The sequence below is a fragment of the Clarias gariepinus genome, chromosome 12, assembly GCF_024256425.1.
Source record: "Clarias gariepinus isolate MV-2021 ecotype Netherlands chromosome 12, CGAR_prim_01v2, whole genome shotgun sequence".
NCBI lineage: Eukaryota > Metazoa > Chordata > Actinopteri > Siluriformes > Clariidae > Clarias > Clarias gariepinus.
Window position 1 is genome coordinate 28,302,568 of NC_071111.1, and position 21,110 is coordinate 28,323,677.

Genomic DNA, 21,110 nt, shown 5'->3' on the forward strand with positions numbered 1-21,110 from the left:
AATAATTAAAAGGCTTGAACTACTTCAGTTGTGTGTAATTAATCTAAAATATATGAAAGTCTAATGTTTATCAGTACATTACAAAAATTAATGAAATTTATCACAATATGCTAATTTTTTGAGAAGGACCTGTACACCACCCACGGAGATGTCGGATCTCCACCTTCTGCCGTGGTTGACACCGGAGCCGGGAAAGCCATGCAAAGCGTGAAAAAACCGTGGCAGAGCATGAACGCCGCTTCCGGGAGGGGATGTGCGCCTATTGTGGGTAGGCGGCGCACCACCGAGCAATCTGCCCCTTCGTCCGGGAAACGCTCAGGCCCGGTGAGGAGGGAGAAAGACTCACCGGGCCTCCTCCAACTCTCCTCCACGACCACCGACACCATCTCTCGTCTCACGGTTCAGGTAACCCTCCAATTTGGCCACAAACGGGTCAGAAGTACCGCGTTCATCGATTCTGGTGCCGCAGGTAACTTCATTGACTCTACCTTTGCCAAAGAAATGGGGGTAAAGACCGAGGCGTTATCCCAACCTGTTCGGATTACCTCTGTAGACGGTCGGCCCCTCTCATCCAGTCCCATCACCAGTCAAACTCAACCCATCACCCTAATCATCGACCGGCACCAAGAGCAAGTCCAGTTTCACCTCACCTCCATCTCATCACCTCCCCTCATTCTCGGGCACCCTTGGTTACTACAACACGACCCCCTTATCTCCTGGACACAGAACCAAATCTTACAATGGGGGCCGACCTGCACCGAACTCTGCCTACAGGCATCGGCTGGAACATGTTCTAGGGAGTCCGAGGCCAGGGTACCATCCGACCCTCCTCCTCGCCTGCTGCCGCGGGGTTCTTCTTCGAGAAGAAAAAAGGCGGGGAACTTCGCCCCTGTGTCGACTATTGGGGGCTCAACAACATCACCATAAAGAATCGTTATCTATTGCCTCTTACCAACTCAGCCCTGGACACCCTCTCTGGTGCCACCATTTTCATCAAGTTGGACCTTCGGAGCGCCTACAACTTGGTGCGCATCAGAGAGGATGATGAGTGGAAGACGGTTTTTATCACCCCCAACGGACACTACGAGAGCCTGGTGATCCCTTTCGGCCTCTGCAACGCCCCCGCCGCCTTCCAACATTTCAGGTGCAAAAAAACAGCCGAACTGATACTAGAACATGTAGTCTGTCTGCATGGGTTCCCGAAGGCCATCATCTCAGACAGGGGGCCCTAGTTCATTGCCCAGTTCTGGAAGGCCTTCTGCCGTCTGATCGATTCAACCTGCAGTCTATCTTCTAGATACCATCCTCAGACTAACGGTTAGACGGAGCGGACCAACCAACAACTGGAGCGCTACCTGAGATGCTTCATCGCCGAACGCCAGCGCTCCTGGGCCCGCTATCTCATTTGGGCAGAGCTGTCACACAACCTCCATATCTCGTCAGCTACCTAAGTCCATTTGAGGTATGCCACGGTTTCCAACCTTCCATGTTTGAACACCAGGAACCAGAGGTTGATGTACCGTCGGCCCAACAGTTAGTCCGCCGGTGTCGGCGGCTGTGGCGCCAAGGCAACCACGCCATCCAACAGGCCAACGCTCGCTACACCATTCAACATCGCCATCAACACCCTTCGGGACGATTACCGACGAAAAATCTTCATCTCCATACAGAGGCATGGAAACTTTCACCCCGATTCATCGGCCCATATCGCATCACCCTCCAGATTATTCCTGTCACCTACCGGCTCCAGCTGCCTGCGGCGCTCCGAATCCATCCGTTTTTTCACACCTCACAACTGAAACCCTTCACCACTTCACCTATGATTCCACCCTCTCCCCCTGCTCCTCCTCCCCGAATCATTGACGGTGGCCCTGCTTACACCGTGCGCCAGATCCTCGATTCGCGACCTAGGGGCCGGGGCACCCAGTACCTGGTCGAGTGGGAGGGCTACGGTCCGGAGGAGCGGTCTTGGGTTCCGGCCCGGTTCATCCTCGACCCCGAGCTCATCAGGGATTACCGTCGTCGGGTATCCTCCACCCCAGGACCATCAGAAGTCAGTCCTGGACAGGGAGGTACTGTCATACACAACCGTTCCGCGACCATACTAGGACCCGGAAGTAGTACGGTCGCGAAACAGGAAGCTTAAAAGGAGACAAGATGGCGCTTCACACTCGCTCAGTCATCGAGTTTCGCCCATGTTGGTCCAGATTGTCCGTCTGCCAAATCGTGAGTACTCATTTTCTTGGGTTTGCCTTTTGATTCGAGTGTGTGTTTATAAAACGCAGGTTAAATTTGTTTTTTTCCCTTGCTCCCCTTGTGTGAGAGTCCTTAGATAAAATCGTGTGGTTATCCTGCCTACTCGCTTACTTCCACGTTTGGGTTTACCATCCCACTACAAAAGGCTAACCACTAGTGCTAAAGTCTTCCGATCATCCCGGTTAGTTCGTGACAAGTTTGGAGAATAACCAGTAAACTGACTTCTGCCATGTTCGTTTCTGTTTAGTGGGCGTAGCCAGTGACGTATTATCATGCAGCTCCCGCTGAGCCCTGTCTAGTGTAAATGCGGGCCGGTTCTCGGTGGTTCTCAGTCCAGCACCGTCCGACCAGCACCTGGCACCAGCACCAGTGTAGTGGAAATGAGGTATTGGTGGAGCTGGTGCTTGAACCGACAACCTTTTGATCAGTAACTTAGTGCCTTAACCCACTAAAAAATTGCAGACATCACAGCTTACCATTTTTCTGCAGATGATGATGCATAATCTCTGTCCATCTTTGAATATTACTATAACTTGCACAACCACACAGCTGGGTCCTGAAGAGCCTGATCTCTGTTTCTGGAGAAAACAAAAACAAATGGGCAATTAACCTTTCACTAAAAAATGATTACATATTAGGCCAAAATAAAAATAAAAAAATCTTTACCTGTCAGTAAAAATCATATCATATGTTTACAGTATTAATGGATCTGCTTTCACACAGGGACTGACCACACAGCAATTTGTGAATTGTTGTTGAAAAAATGTTGTTACAAACATTTTGGAGAACTAACCACATATGGATCTAGGCTCCCTTTAATCATTCTGTAATGGTGCGTGATGGATAAACATTTGTCTGTATTTTTCAGTATTAAGGGCACCATTAATCCTGACCAAATAACTCCACTTACCAACATATATGTAATGAACCTCCACTATGCTTCACAACAGAGTGACTGCAGTCTGTTGCCAGACACTCATTATCGTATCGTTCTGCAACCCTTCGGCCATAAACTCTGCTGAATTTTGACTCATCAGTCCAGAGCACCTGCTGCCATTTTCTGCACCCTAGTTCTTGTGTTCTTGTGTATAGTTGAGTCGCTTTAGTCTTGTTTCTTTAATGGAGGTATGGCTTTTGGGCTGCAGTTCTTCCATGAAGATCACTTCTGGCCAGACTTCTCCGGACAATTGATGGGTGTACCTAGGTCCAACTAGTTCCGCTGCTGAACATCTTCTGATGTCTGAGCGAAGTAAGCATGATGTGTCTTTTATCTGCTGTATTAAGTTTCGTTGGCTTACCACTGCATCAATGGTCCTCAATATTGCCTGTTTCTTTGTGCATCTTGAGAATACAGACAACACATCTTAAACCCCCTACTTTGAAATTGATGCCTGGGAGGGACCTTGTGATGCAGTATGAATAAGTTGTGCATTAATGCTGTGTTTAGTCTTGTTCAGGTTACCTGACGCTGATCCTACAAAATCACTGACGTGTCTAACTGAATTAATGCTGGTTTAAAGCCAAAAGGTAGCCACACCAAATATTGATTTATTTAGAGTTGTCTTCTCTTTGCTCACATCACAGCGGAGAGCTGGCATGATGCTTTTTATGGCAAAGTCCTCCGACGGTGGCTCCAACTGGTGTGAATGGGTGTCAGGGTTAAGATTTTTTGACACTGGCCGGAATGAAAGTGTGTAGTCAAACTGGGTGAAATAGAGACCCTGTCGGTGGTTTAAGCGTTTGTATTTTAGGTTCTTACACTTTAAAGAATGAACATGGCTACCTGTTATATGTACTAAAATGTAATATGTGTTTTGTACATAATAATTTCATGTTTCCAAGATAAAAATGAATAATTTATGTTGTATTTGCATGAAATTCAGCACCTTAACATTTATTAGATTCAATCATGTTGAGATAAATCAAAGAGATCTTGTCACTATGAAAACCGGAACTATCAGAGCAAACATCGCGGGCAGATACTGCGAGAAGAGATCAGTCTGTTGAGAAGACAAACGTTTGGCGGGCGTGACGGTAGGCAGGAATTAATTCCCATTTTTCTAAATAGAAACGAAATACTTAACATAAATGTCACCTGCTGTTTAGCGATGTTTAGTCACGTGTAGCTCCACACATGCAAGAAATCCAAATCGCTAGGCAGTCTCGTGGTCAGTGTACAACGCGGAAGTCAAAAGCCGGTAATCCAAAACGAGCAGTAATTCCAAATCGCTAGGCAAGGACGAGGTCGATAACAAAACAGGATCAATAACACTGTGAGCAAATGACAAAACAAACGCGGGACTATTGGCATGAACGGCACAATAATCTGGCAGCGGGTGGGTGTCTTGCAGCGTCTTAAATAAGCGGATCTGATTAATCCAAATCGGCAACAGGTGAGCTTGCGCTGTGACTGAGGCAGCAAAAAACAAGAGGCGGCGCGGAGTTGGAACCGAAGTAACTTTGATTACTTTCTGACGTACTGTGACATATATATTAGATATACAGTGGTGTGAAAAACTATTTGCCCCCTTCCTGATTTCTTATTCTTTTGCATGTTTGTCACACTTAAATGTTTCTGCTCATCAAAAACCGTTAACTATTAGTCAAAGATAACATAATTGAACACAAAATGCAGTTTTTAAATGAAGATTATGTTATTAAGGGAGAAAAAAAACTCCAAATCTACATGGCCCTGTGTGAAAAAGTAATTGCCCCCCTTGTTAAAAAATAACTTAACTGTGGTTTATCACAGTTAAAAGTTCAATTTCTGTAGTCACCCCCAGGCCTGATTACTGCCACACCTGTTTCAATCAAGAAATCACTTAAATAGGAGCTACCTGACACAGAGAAGTAGACCAAAAGCACCTCAAAAGCTAGACATTATGCCAAGATCCAAAGAAATTCAGAAAAAAATGAGAACAAAAGTAATTGAGATCTATCAGGCTGGTAAAGGTTATAAAGCCATTTCCAAAGCCTTGGGACTCCAGCGAACCACAGTGAGAGCCATTATCCACAAATGGCAAAAACATGGAACAGTGGTGAACCTTCCCAGGAGTGGCCGGCCGACCAAAATTACCCCAAGAGCGCAGAGACAACTCATCCGAGAGGCCACAAAAGACCCCAGGACAACATCTAAAGAACTGCAGGCCTCACTTGCCTCAATTAAGGTCAGTGTTCACGACTCCACCAAAAGAAAGAGACTGGGCAAAAACGGCCTGCATGGCAGATTTTCAAGGCGCAAACCACTTAAGCAAAAAGAACATCAAGGCTCGTCTCAATTTTGCTAAAAAACATCTCAATGATTGCCAAGACTTTTGGGAAAATACCTTGTGGACCGACGAGACAAAAGTTGAACTTTTTGGAAGGTGCGTGTCCCGTTACATCTGGCGTAAAAGTAACACAGCATTTCAGAAAAAGAACACCATACCAACAGTAAAATATGGTGGTGGTAGTGTGATGGTCTGGGGTTGTTTTGCTGCTTCAGGACCTGGAAGGCTTGCTGTGATAGATGGAACCATGAATTCTACTGTCTACCAAAAAATCCTGAAGGAGAATGTCCGGCCATCTGTTCGTCAACTCAAGCTGAAGCGATCTTGGGTGCTGCAGCAGGACAATGACCCAAAACACACCAGCAAATCCACCTCTGAATGGCTGAAGGAAAACAAAATGAAGACTTTGGAGTGGCCCAGTCAAAGTCCTGACCTGAATCCTATTGAGATGTTGTGGCATGACCTTAAAAAGGCGGTTCATGCTAGAAAACCCTCAAATAAAGCTGAATTACAACAATTCTGCAAAGATGAGTGGGCCAAAATTCCTCCAGAGCGCTGTAAAAGACTCGTTGCAAGTTATCGCAAACACTTGATTGCAGTTATTGCTGCTAAGGGTGGCCCAACCAGTTATTAGGTTCAGGGGGCAATTACTTTTTCACACAGGGCCATGTAGGTTTGGATTTTTTTTCTCCCTAAATAATAAAAACCATCATTTAAAAACTGCATTTTGTGTTTACTTGTGTTATCTTTGACTAATAGTTAAATGTGTTTGATGATCAGAAACATTTAAGTGTGACAAACATGCAAAAGAATAAGAAATCAGGAAGGGGGCAAATAGTTTTTCACACCACTGTATATATTAGATTTATTGCACTGAAGGTGAAATATTTCAAGCCTTTTTATTTTTGCTGTTGTTTTAAATTTGATGACTACTACTTGCAGCTCATAAAAAAAAAATCCAGCACTCACAATATTAGCATATTTCATTTCGAGTTTGAGTAAATTATTATTTATACACTATAAATACCAGGTATATCTGAGTCTAGTTAAATTCACACATGGAGAATATTGCTGACTTGCCAGAGTGTCCAGAAGACAATTAAGTTCAAGTTCAAGTAGGCTTTATTGTCACTTTAACCACATACAGTTAGTACACAGTGGGGTCACTGAAACAACATTCCTCCAGGACCAAGGTGCTACATGCAACATAAATTAACAGAAAAACTAAACTAGCTAACTAAGAGGCTTAGTTAGCTGGCTAGCAGAGACAAGACAGATTGACCTAACATAAATAACAACATAAATTAACAAAAACTAACTAACTAAGGAAGACTATCTAAAGGGTTTTTTTTTTTTTACAGACAACAGACAACATAAATTAAACGTGCAAATGTGCAAATAAGAGCAACAAAGTGACAATGCGACAAACACGACATAACAAAACATAATAATATGGTGTTGAAGTGATGAGTTGAGGTAGTGGAGAAACAGTAAACGTTCCTTATTATGGACAGCCTCGAAGTATTTGACAACCTGGTGCCCCCCAGCAGCACTACACCTATAGTCACCATGACTGAACAGTTGTTGATTACCAAGGGCACTAAAAACAGCAACATCACCGTTTTTTGAAAACAAAACAAGCTAAATAATCATAATAAGCTGATCTTTGAAAAACTAAATGAGCAGAAATGTTTATTCTGCTAATTGAAATAATGCACAAATTAACTGACATGGTTTATAAATTTTCTGATCATGTGGTGGGCCAACTTCAGGATTGCTAAACCCATGCAACTTTCGGTGTAAATAGTAAAGCAGCAATCACATACACACATGCATCTTTTTAAAAGAAAAACTACAAACAGTAAATACATACACTGTTTTAAAAATAATTTAATAAATTTAAATGAAACATTCAAACAATTAAATAGGTTTAATATTTACACTACAGTTCAAAGGTTTCTTTGGTTTCTTTGGTTCCTGATTTTTATTTCTTTCTACATTGTAAAGGAAAGCTGAAGGCGTCCAAAAAATGCATTAATCTCCTTTGAACAGTTAATGGTGAGATGTGTCTGCTACTTCTGCTCTGTAAAGACTTCATAACGCCTCTAATATTAGGTGCTGTTAATTGGTCATTTTTCAGGCTGATAACTCTAAATGAACTTCTCGTCTGTGGCGGAGGTAGGTTTTGGTCTCGCCCTCCTGGGATGGCCTTCATGAGAGCCAGTTTCATTATGGTGCTTGACGGATTTTGCAAATGAACTTGACAATACTGTTCTTGCAAGAACTATTACAGAAAGGCTGACCTCTGTGTCTTAAAATAACTAACTGTTGTTTTTGTTGTTGTTACGTAATTACCTAATTCCAAATGTGTTATTTTATAGTTTTGAAATCCCCAGTATTGTTGTAGAATGTAGAAAATAAATCACTAAACGAAAACAAAGAAATTTGCAAAACGGTAGTGTATGTCGATTGGACTTTTTAGTGACATATTTAACAAGTTTCAGTTTTAATTTCATATGATCACATTCCAATCATGATCAACAATAATCACACCCTGTCTGCCTGTCACATCTGAATTAAAAACTGCTTGATTTCTTTTAAACTGCTTTCGAATCCTACAGGTTCAGGTTACACTGACTCAACATCTTTTTAGAGTCCATACACACACCATGACTTCTGCTGAGAGACCTGAGAGAAAACTTGGACCTGAGAGATAACTAAGAAAAATCTAAAGGGACTTAACAGGTATTTGTAAAACACATTATTTGTTTAACAACTCTAGTTTTATGAAGTAATAAAACTAGAGTTGTTAAACAGGCTGAATGTCTCATTCTTAAGGAACTGAAAAGAGGAACTTTTCTTACAGCCTAAAACATTGTAGTACCAACTCACTCAGTGGATTTCTGAAATCTGATTTTAGATGAGTTTTAGGGAAACATGTATCTACTGTACATTCTTTTTAAAGTTGTTATAATAAATCATTCACTCACCTCTAATGACATTAATATCACCGTTTCTGCCTTAAATACACATTTTAGCTTTTCCAACAGCTTACAAAATGGAGTCACGCCTGAGGGAGAAACTCTTTCCCCTTTGGGAAGGAGGATTCATTACAGATAATGAATCATTCCAGACTGAGTCAACACTTAGAATTTAAACACTTGGCAGAAAATAAATCTAGTATTGCGTATTAATGATTGCCTAATGCATTTATCTGGTGTAGCCCTTTACAATTTCACATAGATAGAATATTACTTAGAATTCAACTTGAGATACAGCAGCAGCTTGAGGTGTTTGTTAAGCAGTGCGTCAGTAACAGCAGCGCACACAGTGTTCTTACAGTGTTAGAAACTGAAAGGTTATAATAGGTGGCAGCTGGATCCACAGTAAAGCCCCTTAGACTTGCACGAAAATTTCATGTAGTAACCTGACTGTCAGGTGTGTCGTAAATGTTTCCCACCAAATCGTATAAAAATTGTGTTTACGAGTAGCTTGAATGTGTCATTTTTTTTTTATTAATTATAACAGGAGATGCATAAGGTCTTATAAATTTAAAGGAAAGTATCTATTTGTATCTAATTTTAATTAGTTTTAGCTCATAGAGTTCATGACCTGGGCAAAGACACTTGAGTTCATCGCATCTACTCTTTTGCATTTTGAACAGGGAAATAATCTGGGGCCTTAAAGTAAGCAGACATGAACATTCTAAGCCAACTTTGTTGTGAGCTTATGTAAAAGGATCATCTTTCATAAGTTATTATATGTATTTAAAATATTATCACAAGATCCACAGACAATTACTAGGAGATGCAGTAACAATATGGGATTCTCATTAACAGCATTAATAATGTTCGTATTTAATATTCAACGTGCCAAAAATAGTGTTGTGCTTCTGTAACTATTAGAGTTACAGGTACTTTATTATTTGTATAACATTTCTGTTGTATACACCAACACATCTCAGAGATACTTGTGAAAAGTGAGATGCTGATGATCCATAAAAGCTCCACACAATTTCAGGTTACCTGTGATTGCTGTGACGAAATTATTTGTGCAAGCTGTTATGGTTGTACAGTACTGTTGTTAAATTTCTGCTTCTTGCTTTTATACTTTCTTGCAGGCACTGGAGGGAACACAGGCCGTAACCTCTAACAGTTCTGGAAGATCAGCAAACAACCAAAGAATGGAAAAAATTTGATGTAGAGTATAGGAGACTATTAATGTTTGGATGAAATCTAAAATTTGGATACAGATACAAAGAAAGAAACATGAAGAGATCGAACAGGATGTTCACACATATGATGAACAAAAAGCTACTTTTCTGTTCTAACTCTTACTTGAAGGATATTTTACTTGAATGATTTTTAATAAAACATTTTGCACGTTTTAACCAGTATTTTGTCTCTGTTCCACGTCACCCACACTCATCTTGGATTTTACAGTATACATTTATTTTAACAAATATAATATAAACACACTGCACCCAATTTTTTTTAAAAACAAACACTGATTGATGCAAGGTCAGGTTTCAAATTCAACAATTCCAGCACATTAGCTAAGTTTTAAAAGCTACACTTAACAAGGTAAGGGAAAAAGAGCACAATCATCTCTCTTGTATCTCTAACGTTAGAATGTGCCTTCTTCCATGCCAGCTTCATGTCTGGCGTATGCGTATTTCTTGTGTGTGTTTGTTTTATTTCCGTTGGCGACTCCTAGAGGCAATTATGTTAAATTGCACACTACAAAGTATCGCACCAACACATGTGAAAAACATTGCTATTAATTTATAATTGATAAAATGGGTTAATTGACACAATATTTTTCTACCAATTATGTGATTTAGAACATATAAAAGCATTTGCAAATGTATACAACCCTTAGTCTATGTCAATGGCAGTGTTGGCCTTATTAGAGGACATTGTCAATGGCCGAATTCGAGGGAACGCGTTTTTAGGGATCACAGTGATTTTCTGGCCCACGATGATGACTGGCTTATTAGCCGTTTCAGATTTCCAAGAGCTATCCTCTTGAAGCTCTGTGCTGAGTTGGGTCCAAATTTGGAAAGAGAGACAGCGAGGAGCCACGCATTACCCGTTCCCTTACAGGTGCTGACAACGCTTGGTTTCCTGGCAACTGGTTCTGTCCAAAGGGAACTGGCAGACCGCTTGGGGTTAAGCCAGTCATCTTTGAGCCGTGCAATGCCAGCTGTATGGGACGGGATCATCCACATGTCTAGCAGGTATATACAGTAAGGTTTCCATACCCTGCAGTTGACCAACCAAACATTAAGGCGCAATTTGCGCCGATTTTTCGGCGATGGCCGATTTTTCTAATGTAATCGAAGCGATCGACTGCACGCACATTGCTATAAATGCGCCATCTGAAGACGAATTTGCATACGTGAATCGGAAACATTTCCATTCAATAAATGTGCAAATATGTGATGCTCAAATGCTCAACCCATGATTCATTCATCCTCACAAACAGCATGGTTGGGATGAGGCTCCAAGGTGGCAGGGTGCGCGATCGGTGGCTTCTTGGTAAGTGATGTATTTAAAGATATTATTTCAGCTAAGATTTTTTTTATTTTGTTATTAATTCCGGAGGACAAACTTGCAAATAACACAGTTTTTCTCTGGTCTACCTCCGATAGGAGCACCTCCAATTCACATTCTGTGAAGTTTCTCTTCTTGCTTGCTTTTGCCATTGCTTTTTCGTTTGGTTTTGCCAAAGTGGAGTCATTACCATATTTATACGGAGGAGGAGGCAGGGAGGGGGTTTGCGCTCGTGCACGTGCGCTCAATTTCACATTAATTCGGATGTACAAAGAGAATATGCGTGGGATTCCGCATACACAGTGTTTCATGCATCAGATTTTTTTTACTGTGTATGCACATTTACAGCTTTGTCAGTACGCAATGTTTTAGAATGAATTCAACGCAAGTCCTTGAACATGAGGCCCCAGGACTCTGCAACCTCACACACGAACTCTCTTGAACCCAGATGATCCTGGTGAGAAGAGAAAATAAATGATTAGATATTTCTTATTATAAATATCTATGCTATTTGTTGAACTTGAATGCATTATAATTATTTGTAGCATTTATTGTATTTTACTGTACTTAACTTTATTTCCTGTTTTTATTTATTCATTGTGTACATATGTATTTTTAATTCACAATGTATATAAATACTATATCTTTTCGATAATAAGGTCAATTCCTAATAATAAACAAATAACAGACCAAACAAATTAATATTTAATGAGGACTTTTTTTTCCAATTTTACTGCAAAAAATCAGAAGAGAATCTAGAAAGCAAATGGCTACTCACCTTACAGAGTAGAGTTTTAAAGTCATTACTGAGAGCCTCCTGCCATATCTGGGCAGCGCACGCTCATTTCACCCTCCGAGCTGCGTGACACTCTAAGTTTGTCACAAAAATAAAAACATCCATACACAAACACAAGCATCCTGTTCATTCTACTTCTTTCTCTATTTGGACACAAAAAAACCGAACTATGTATCTACCAGTGGAGGCTACTGGTCTGTCAAATAGGGGAAGCTCATTTTCGGCCTACATCATAAAATTGTCTATTTATTTAAAAGTAAATTCTGCCCTACGTTCCTTTTGAAGAAAATGGTCTGTGACCCTGTCGTACCAACTAGGCGTATTTTCCAGTGACTTGACCAGTGTCCTCTCAATGGCCAGCAGAGTTCAGTTTCACCCACGACGCTAGCCTAGCCTAATATATGAATGAATGAATGAATGATCTAAAAAAAATATTAAACCCTGTAAAAGTGAAACAAGGAATGTGGTGTATAATTGTGTGAAATGTATGATGAAAATCAAGCAATTTCGCCAAGCAAATATAAAGAAATAGGTTGCAGCAGTTTTTATTTCAACTGAACTTGAGAAATCCGCGATGGGACTGAGCGCGAATAGCTTCAGCGATTCCTTATAGTACAAAATCGCTGTCAGTCAAAAGGGGATGCAATCTTTCGACAGACCCTCCAATCATCACGAAGAAGCTCGGAGTCCAGGCCAGCCCACTCCTCATTTGCTCCTCATTCACCCCCAGAGACGCTGAGCGTCCGTGGGCGGGACATAATCGCAGCGTTTATCCAAAAAGCACTGAAAAAAAAAACATTCATAGCAGCTGCATTGAAGTCATTGGACGCTGGGCTTCAACGGGGAAATGCTACGGGAATGTATGAGAAGAAAATCAAGTCAGCCGACCTGCTATATCTAACTGATTCTGAACGAACTCCTCTTTGAGATGAACGTTTTCTAACGCATTTTTAGTCAATAAAATTTTAATACAGTAGTACATAATTTGACCATTAATTTTGTGACATTACAGGGGAAGCTGAGCTTCCCTTGCAGTCTTAAAGAAATCGCCACTGGTATCTACTGCCACCTACTGTATCCGGTTGGTTAATTACACAAGTGAGGACCAATGTACTGTTCATGTAGTGTAGGGCACATTTCCATGGCAAATTGCTGGACCATTCTTTAGTCATTTTAAGTCTCTGACCTTTCCATCTTGACCAGGTAAAACACTTGTAACTAGTGGCATGGGCCGTTCATTTTGGGCTACTTGTTTGTCCTCCAGTAGTACTATGTCACCATTCTGATTGGTGAAAAGCACTACCCAGCATTTACTGTGAGCGTGGCCTCCTCTTGTGTGATGAGCTCCCATGTCCAAGGCATGCAAACTCTAGTTTGCCATGAAGTTTTTGACAGGTTACATGCACATGAAGAATACTGTTTATGCATATCTTGCCTCTGATAAACCTTATTCCAGAATGGAGGACGGGGGCAGAATATCACATTCTTGGCACGTAAACTGTGTGGTTGTGAGCACAAATGCTGTTCGCTGCATGTGTAGGATTCATTGCTGGATCTAAAAGAGTGAGCTACATACAGTAAATGGGTGATGCAAGGGCTTTTCATATGAATTTTCAAAAAGAGAATCTCTGGAAACTCTTAGGGGTGAGATCATTTGTTACTGTTGTGCAAGCTGTCACAGTTGGCCTGAATCTGGATCCACAAGTATAAAGTTGTCTGTCATAATAAAGTCATTACGGCTTATGCTCGAATGCTGGACCTGTAAGCCAGGTAGCTCCACAAGCTTTGCTGCATGCATGGACCTAGTAGCAATGTCAGCAGGATTGGGCTTTTTGGGTGTGTATGGTCATTGTTTCTGAAAATTGTGTGATTCCCTGTTGTGCGTCTGTGATGGGGGTGCGCCCAAATTAATATCTCTCCTCGCTCACCCCGAAGCTCACTAGTTTGGCGCCCTCTCCTTCTACCGGTGCGCGAAGGAGTGGTATTTGTTGAGACAACAGGTAACACTGTGTTCAAGAAAACTTAAAAGACTGAAGAAATAAAAAATTAAAAAATCCAGTTAAGCTGGTAATTTACCTTTACTGAGATGCAATCACGTGATTTGATATGACCCTCGCATTTTGTGGACTCTATTATTTGGGTTGATATTTATTAAGTTTTTTTTTTTTTTTTTAATGTTTTAGTCTGTGTACAGGTATTTTAGACACTTAGCGTTATATTTGTGAGGCCGGTGTGTTTCCACTTGTGGTTATACTGAGGCACCCTGACATTACTGAGGTGAGCTTAGCTAACATTAGGTACACTGTACAGGAATTAAGAAGCGAATTATTCATAACTGTATCTATCTTTTTTTCCCATTTTGGCCTGAGTTTTTCCCTGCAACTGCGTCCTACTCCAGCCCAGCACACATGGCCACGTGACTGCTCAGCTAAAGAAAGTTCGAGAAAACCCCGAAGTGTTTAACAGTTAATAAGTAGCGTCACTTCAGTATTTGGTAAGTTAAGGGATATAAAAACGTCTGTGTTAGTTTGGCTTCAGTCGCTAATGCTCATCTACACGTGTTATATTGGTTAACTTATCTGTATGAAAACTGAATTGAGTAAATACTGGGTAATTAAAAACATCACTCCAAAACATGTAGTTACACCTGAGAAAGCTGAAGTAAAACCCTTGAAAATATAAAACCCTTTTGAATTTGAAACAGAATGTAGCTTTAAAACATCATTGGAATTCCAGAAACAGTATTTTATACTCTCTGGTGGTATATAGCCTTATTAATATATAAATTTTTATCATAACTAGATATTTAGTTAAATTTATTATCTTTCTCTTGTTTCTTTAACCAGAGCTCTGCTGTGAATGATTGGGGTCAGAGGGGTGAAGGCTGGCCTTTTGGACCGACGGTACAGGAGGAGCGTGTACAAGCTGATGGAGGAGACTGTAGTGCTTGATGACTTGGGTGACAATGAAGGAGCTTTAGGAGTGATGTTTGGTTAGGTCTGTGCTCTGAACATTCAATTTCAAAAGGATTAGACGTACACCTATGAAGCCATCCGAATGATTAGACTTGGCGAGACGTACTCTTGTTGCCATAGACTCTTTTTTTTTTGTCTCTAAAAGTCAAATCTTTGCTAGTTTTTAAGAATGGTTATGATGTAAACTAAAAGAATCAGTAAGATACTGATAAGCTTACCCCTTTTTAAATAGATGAATAGGGTTGACTTGGGCTAAGTCAACCCTAGAGAAATATAATTAATTGAGCCCACAGCCAATAGTACTTGAGCTAATTTATATATTTGAATTAGAAGTCGAGTCAACTTAAGATTTTGAACTGGGTACACGTTGTGTAAACTAAAAAGCAATGTAAAATATTTTGTTTGGCCAGCAAATTTCTCTAAAAGTTGAGTAAATTTAAAAAAAAACTGTGCAACTTGTTACTAAACATTTTTACACTGAGGCCTGTTTTTTACAGTGTGGATGTTCATCCTGTATTTAACAATGTGACTGTTGAGATCATCATCATAGTGCTATAGGTAACATGAGGTTGTTATTGAGATCTGGTCCAGTAAGGAGTACATTATTAAAAGAGATATATTTATGCTATGTGTTGGAGTCAAATACTACCCTCATTTGATCATGTTTTTATTTATTTATTTATTTTTTTGGGCTCCGAACAGAGATAAGTACCCGCACTACTTTCCCTTTAGTAGTGGAACTGCTTGTTCTCCATGATCATTTTTGAACAGTGTTTGCAAGGTTACAAACTTTTATATCTGTCTTCCGTTCTAAGGTACGAGAAAGAGAGGCAGCTTAAAGCTTGACCTCTATTGTTTAGAAGAACAGGCCTGGAAGAACTAAAGGAAAGAGGTGCCACCCAACTGTTTATTCATCCTGAAAAACATCCTGGAGTCCTGGCCAGATTTTCTTTGCTTGTGTTGCAGTTGGTTTCAAAGTCAGGCAACATTTTATTCCATTTTCTAAAATATTTGTCTTGAAACTGGAAATATTGGGCTTGTGCACATCTCCTAGTCCACTCAAAGAGCCATTTGGACCCATTTCAACAGAAAAGAAAACACTGGGAGCCACAAAACGATAAAAAATAAAGATAACAATACATATTGATTTTTACCTTTATGCTGTGTATAAAAAATAAAACTATAATGTGTTGCATTTATGAAATTAATGAACTGTTACAGAGAAAACAACTTTATTTCTGCAACAAAAACATTTTTAACTCCGCTGCATTGAAGGTTACTTTCAAATAAAATACTTAATGTCTATTTGAGTCCCCCTCCTATTTCTGAAATCAGAAGCAGAGCTTAAATTATAGTTGGTTATGGTTAAATTAGCGTTGTCTTTTGATTGTGTGAAGATGCATTGCGACAATGTCAATTTAACCAAAAGTGCTATACACGTAAAATTACCTTGAATTGAAATTATTCACCTGCAGCAAACCAAAAATTTGGTTTGTGTGCCATCATCCTTTCATCGCGTGTACTAGAGCGTGCAGTCAGCTGTTAACCTGAATGATACTTAGGCTCGAAAAGCTGAATTAATTGCATGCTGGTGGGTGTCGCACATCAGTGGTTGTGATTCATATTTTGAGGGACAAAAAAATTAAGCACCTTTATTTTAATGTTACAAGATCACCATAATCTTTAAATTCAGAATTAAATAAAAAAAACTGACAAACTAAAATAAAATTATTTTAAATTGAATACCGCAGCAAATTTTGAGCTGCAGCAAAGTTGAAAGGCTGGAAAAAGGCAAAGCTGGAAACATTACTGATTTCATTTGCAATCTCGCCAAATCATGCAAAGAACGAGAAAGAAGGGTAAGAGACGCCAAACTGTTCTTTTGTAATTTTTCTAACATTTGAAAGTATACTTACTTTAGTAAGTATAGTTACTTTCAATAACTTCAGATATCCTGTAACATACACCAAGTCCGTTCCAGACCATTTTTAAAGTTGTGTTTGGGTTTCCTATGTGAACTACCCTATGCTGTCTCACATATTTAACAACATTTGTTGTATTAATGAATATGGCACTCTACGCTCTATAACTTTCAGGGCGATAATCAAAGCATGTGAATGTTACCTGCTCATGACGTGCAAGATATGTTAGTAACAAGATATGTTAGTAGAGCTTGATACAGCACTAAACTGGAGCTGTTTCTGCCATTTATTACTGACTAGTCTTTCTGCTGACTCCTCTTTCATGTTTCTTGAGAGTTTTCCTTTTCGCATATTTGGCTCGTTTAGAGATGAAGAGAAGGAATGCATCAAATATGACATACTGAATATCATTAACATATACTATATTCTGTGCTATTCCTTGGTCTGGTTCAGATTATCAATCATGATAACGATCAGTAGCTAAGTAAGCCGCTCAGTGAAATATGTAGCTTTGTCTCTAACATAATCACAAACAGACTTATCTATGCTTTGTGCTGATGTAGAATGACTTTTCCTGTCATGCAACTCCTCATCTTTAAACACTGATTCTGCATTAGCAGAAAGCACTTTTTTTGTTGATGTAGGGCTTCCAAGTAAGCCTATAGTTGTGCTTTGCCCACCTTACTTGCAATTTTCTCCCTCTGCAAAGAAAGGTAAAACTTGTGCAGCCTCGGCTTTAGCTCTAGTACATGCAGCAGCAACACCACATGTAGATCTCAGGGATCTTGAAGTTCTTATGGAACACTCAAATTTTTTGGAACATTCTGATGTTCTGTTACTCTTACTCTTTGTTTTTTTTATGGTGTGATGTCTTTTTTTTTTAAAAAAAAAACAGAAGCTTCAAGCAAAAAACACAAAATTCCTAACTTAATGGGTGGGATTTTTATCTGCATCAATTTCAACGTGTGAATGTTGACCAGAGATGGATGTGTGGAATTTTCCTTTAGCATACTTTATTTAATTCATTACAATTACTTTTTTTTAATCCCAACCCTTATACCTACTTACTTAACATTATGCTGCACTTTTATATTTAATTGAAAAGATTTATGAAAAAATATATAAGTTCTAATATCCAGTGGTGTTTGCTTTTCATTTTGATGTATATTTTTAAGATGTCATTTAATTAATGTTGCATGTTGCAAAGCCATACACAAACTTCATAATATCAAAGTACTAATTTGTATTTTTTTTTTTTTGCCAGATCATATCTAATATTTTCTTTAGTTTATTTCTTGTTTACTTGTAAAATCTGCAGATGATGGAATTAATGATGCAATCATTTACCAAGTTTTTCCCACTCGAAGGTTTTCATGCTTTGATTTTCTATTCAATTATACCATACAACAAGTAATGTTCAAGATTTATGGTTGTCATTATTTAATAAAACAAAAATCACTAAAAGAGTGATTAACAAAATCTGCTTTTCACATCATAAACATCATATTTTGCAGAATTGCTATACAGCTGGAGAAAAGAGAAACAATGGCTGAATATGGAAGAAGAAAACAGCTCTTTAGAGCAGAACAGGAACAAAACATATGTATGATCAGCATATGTTTATGGCAAATGCATCACATCGTCGATAATACTGTAGTACATCAATTAGTACCCTAAATAGAGTTTATCCGTCAAGAGTTACGATCAAGATTTGCAGTGGTGCAATTAAAGTCTCTTAGGTCTTAAGATTACAGCTCTCCAAGATTTTTTTGTCATCTACCTTTTATCCTTTCTTAAATTTTATAGGTTACTGGAGTAATTGTTTTTAGAGAATAAAATGGCAACTCCCTCACTGGTGGAAGTGAGATGACTCAAAACAGAAATCCAACCCACTCATATGACCAATCGATCACATTTCTATTGTCTGTTTAAGCACTGCTCTCTTTTTTACTTTTTATAATGTTTATTGAATAAACATTATTTAATAATGTTTATTGAAGTTTTGTTTTTATTATAAAACAAAACTTCCCGATGATAAAGCAAAATATATACCAAAACAATACAAAATTAATTTCCCCATACAGGAAAAAGGTTTAATGTATTTCATTTTTCTTATTGTTTAACAGTTTCTCCTTTTTTAAAACATTTTTACTCATTTAATGACTTATTGCCTCCAGATCAGTTTTCTCATTATCCAAGGATTCAAAGTCACTTTCCATGTCATATTCTTGTTCAGATTTTTCTGTCTTTTTTATTGTTTCTTTCATACAGTACATGTCCTTTTCTTTGTCCTTTTCTTTGGTATTTTAAATATGCTTGTTCAGTGTGATCAGTCTCTGCTGTTGCTGCGTTTTGATTGGGTTGTAACTGTGTTGTGGGAATTTCATAGTACTCACCCCTTCACTGTGTGTTTCTTTAGGGTGTGTAGTCAGAATTTCTTTGGTCCTACCAGCTTCTGTATTATATATTTTCTCAGTAGATAATGTGTTGGCCACCTCGATGCCTTTTTTTGTTTGTTTGCGCTAATGACTATTGCGCTTGGGTTTTTCCGCCATCTTCTTTGTTTCCTTTCACTGTTTCACACATACAAGATGTTTTTCTGCAGCAAAAAACATTTTATTGTTTCAGGAAAAAATATAAATAACATGATTGAAACTATTTATTTTAAAAGTTAGGGTGCACACCAATGTTACACTGTTCTTAATAAAAATCATGTATGTGAATCTCCATGAAGAACATTGTATGCTTCACTAGATCTGATATATTCCCAAAAAAAAAAAATATATATATATATATATATATATATATATATATATATATATATATATATATATTACCCATAATAGACTGGATTATAGTATAATTGGTTTTACATGTGTAAGTCACATGAAGAAAAAGCTTTTGGAAATTAATGATATTTATTTATTTATTATTTAAATAATTAAAAAATGTATCAAACTGAATATTACAAAGTAAATGGTTGTAGTTCATATCAATAATAGTATGGATTATAGTATAATTGATTTTATTTGTATAACTTCAATACCAAAAAGTTTTTTTTTGTCTTATTTAATTTTGTTTATTTAATCAAGCCATTCTTTGAAATTGATAATAGACTGTCCTAAAGTATATTTGTCTTTATACAAAACTTTACAATTAAAATAATTAGTAAATGATAAAAAACACTCTGACTCTATTGAACGAACTACCTGTGTTTTATTTGCAGAATCAGTGTCTATAATCATGAATCAATGTAACGAACAAATAAATAAACAAATATTTAGTACCCCAACACTGCAATTTGTTTGATATGCTGCGAGGTATTTTTCTGTAAGATAAGTAGAATCAAAAACGGTTGTCTAAGTCGTGTATTTTTTAGACGGTCCCTTATTGACTCCATCGGATAGGGCTAGTAAACAGCGTTTCTGAAAGATCTTGCTACAGCAGGGGTTAAAGAGAAAAAATGTCAAAATATATTTAGTTGTAATCGGTTTTCTGTCCAGTCCAGAGTAAGAAAATATGCGGCATGTCATTTTTTAGTATTTATGTGTTGATAAACAGAAGAAAGAATCTCGAATGTGTTCAGGTATGTGAGAAATCTCAGGGCAGCTGAGAGAAATATAATTAAACATAATTTAAAAACACATTTTGTTTGTCTCACACTAAGGAAAATATATTCCCCCAAACAGTATAAGAGTGAAATGCCTATTTATAGTACACGCCCGTGAGGTTAGTGTGTAACCGTTACATCACGCGCCGCAGAATTCCTACAGCTGTTTTATTTAAAGGCATCATTTTTACATAAAGCTGTGTATAATACAGAAATCACTCACATTCCGTTAGCAGCCCTTGTTGGGTGATATGATTATTCCCGTTTATGTCTGGTTTTAAAGATTTTGAAGAAGAACTTTTCCAACCGCTCGACAAAATGGAGTTGTGGCTGAGCGGAAACACTTTCACTTTGGGAATGGGGATTGATTCGTTTCAGGGAACAAGTCCGAGAAAGAGTCGACTCATTGAATCAATTATTTTGGTGGACACTGGGAACTGACTCGCAAATCTAAACTAATCTATCCTTTTTTGTTACTAAAAACCTTTAATTGTTTTGTTTCTTTAATCAATTAAATCACATACAGTGCAGCATCCTATCAGTAACGCATTAGTTCTGTATTCTGTAGATTGCGGTCAATTTTCACTTTTTAAGTAGCTTTAGAACAGTTTCAAAGAGGTATTACTTTTTCTAGAAGTTATGTTATATTTAAAATTCACACAATGTGTTTTTACTTATACCATATAATTATTTTATTTTGAAATAAAACAGATTTTTAAATTGTTAA

The 21,110-nt window shown here is 38.4% G+C and overlaps 1 protein-coding gene across 3 annotated transcripts in view; it reads right to left on the reverse strand.

Moving 5' to 3' along the window:
• The window catches only part of LOC128534532 (NACHT, LRR and PYD domains-containing protein 12-like), a 68,114-nt gene extending 47,384 nt beyond the window's left edge, over positions 1 to 20,730 (reverse strand). The window contains exons 1-5 of one of the 3 annotated variants that reach the window (XM_053508997.1): positions 20,607 to 20,730; positions 19,170 to 19,346; positions 11,859 to 11,950; positions 9,551 to 11,534; positions 2,733 to 2,834 (exon numbers count right to left, since the gene is read on the reverse strand). In XM_053508997.1, coding sequence (XP_053364972.1) covers positions 2,733 to 2,770 — 38 coding nt within the window. In that variant the 5' untranslated portion in view covers positions 2,771 to 2,834; positions 9,551 to 11,534; positions 11,859 to 11,950; positions 19,170 to 19,346; positions 20,607 to 20,730. Of the gene's footprint in view, positions 1 to 2,732; positions 2,835 to 8,515; positions 11,535 to 11,858; positions 11,951 to 19,169; positions 19,347 to 20,606 lie in introns of all 3 variants that reach the window. The other 2 variants (XM_053508996.1, XM_053508995.1) reach the window with 2 other exon arrangements.
• Positions 20,731 to 21,110: the final 380 nt, after the last annotated feature.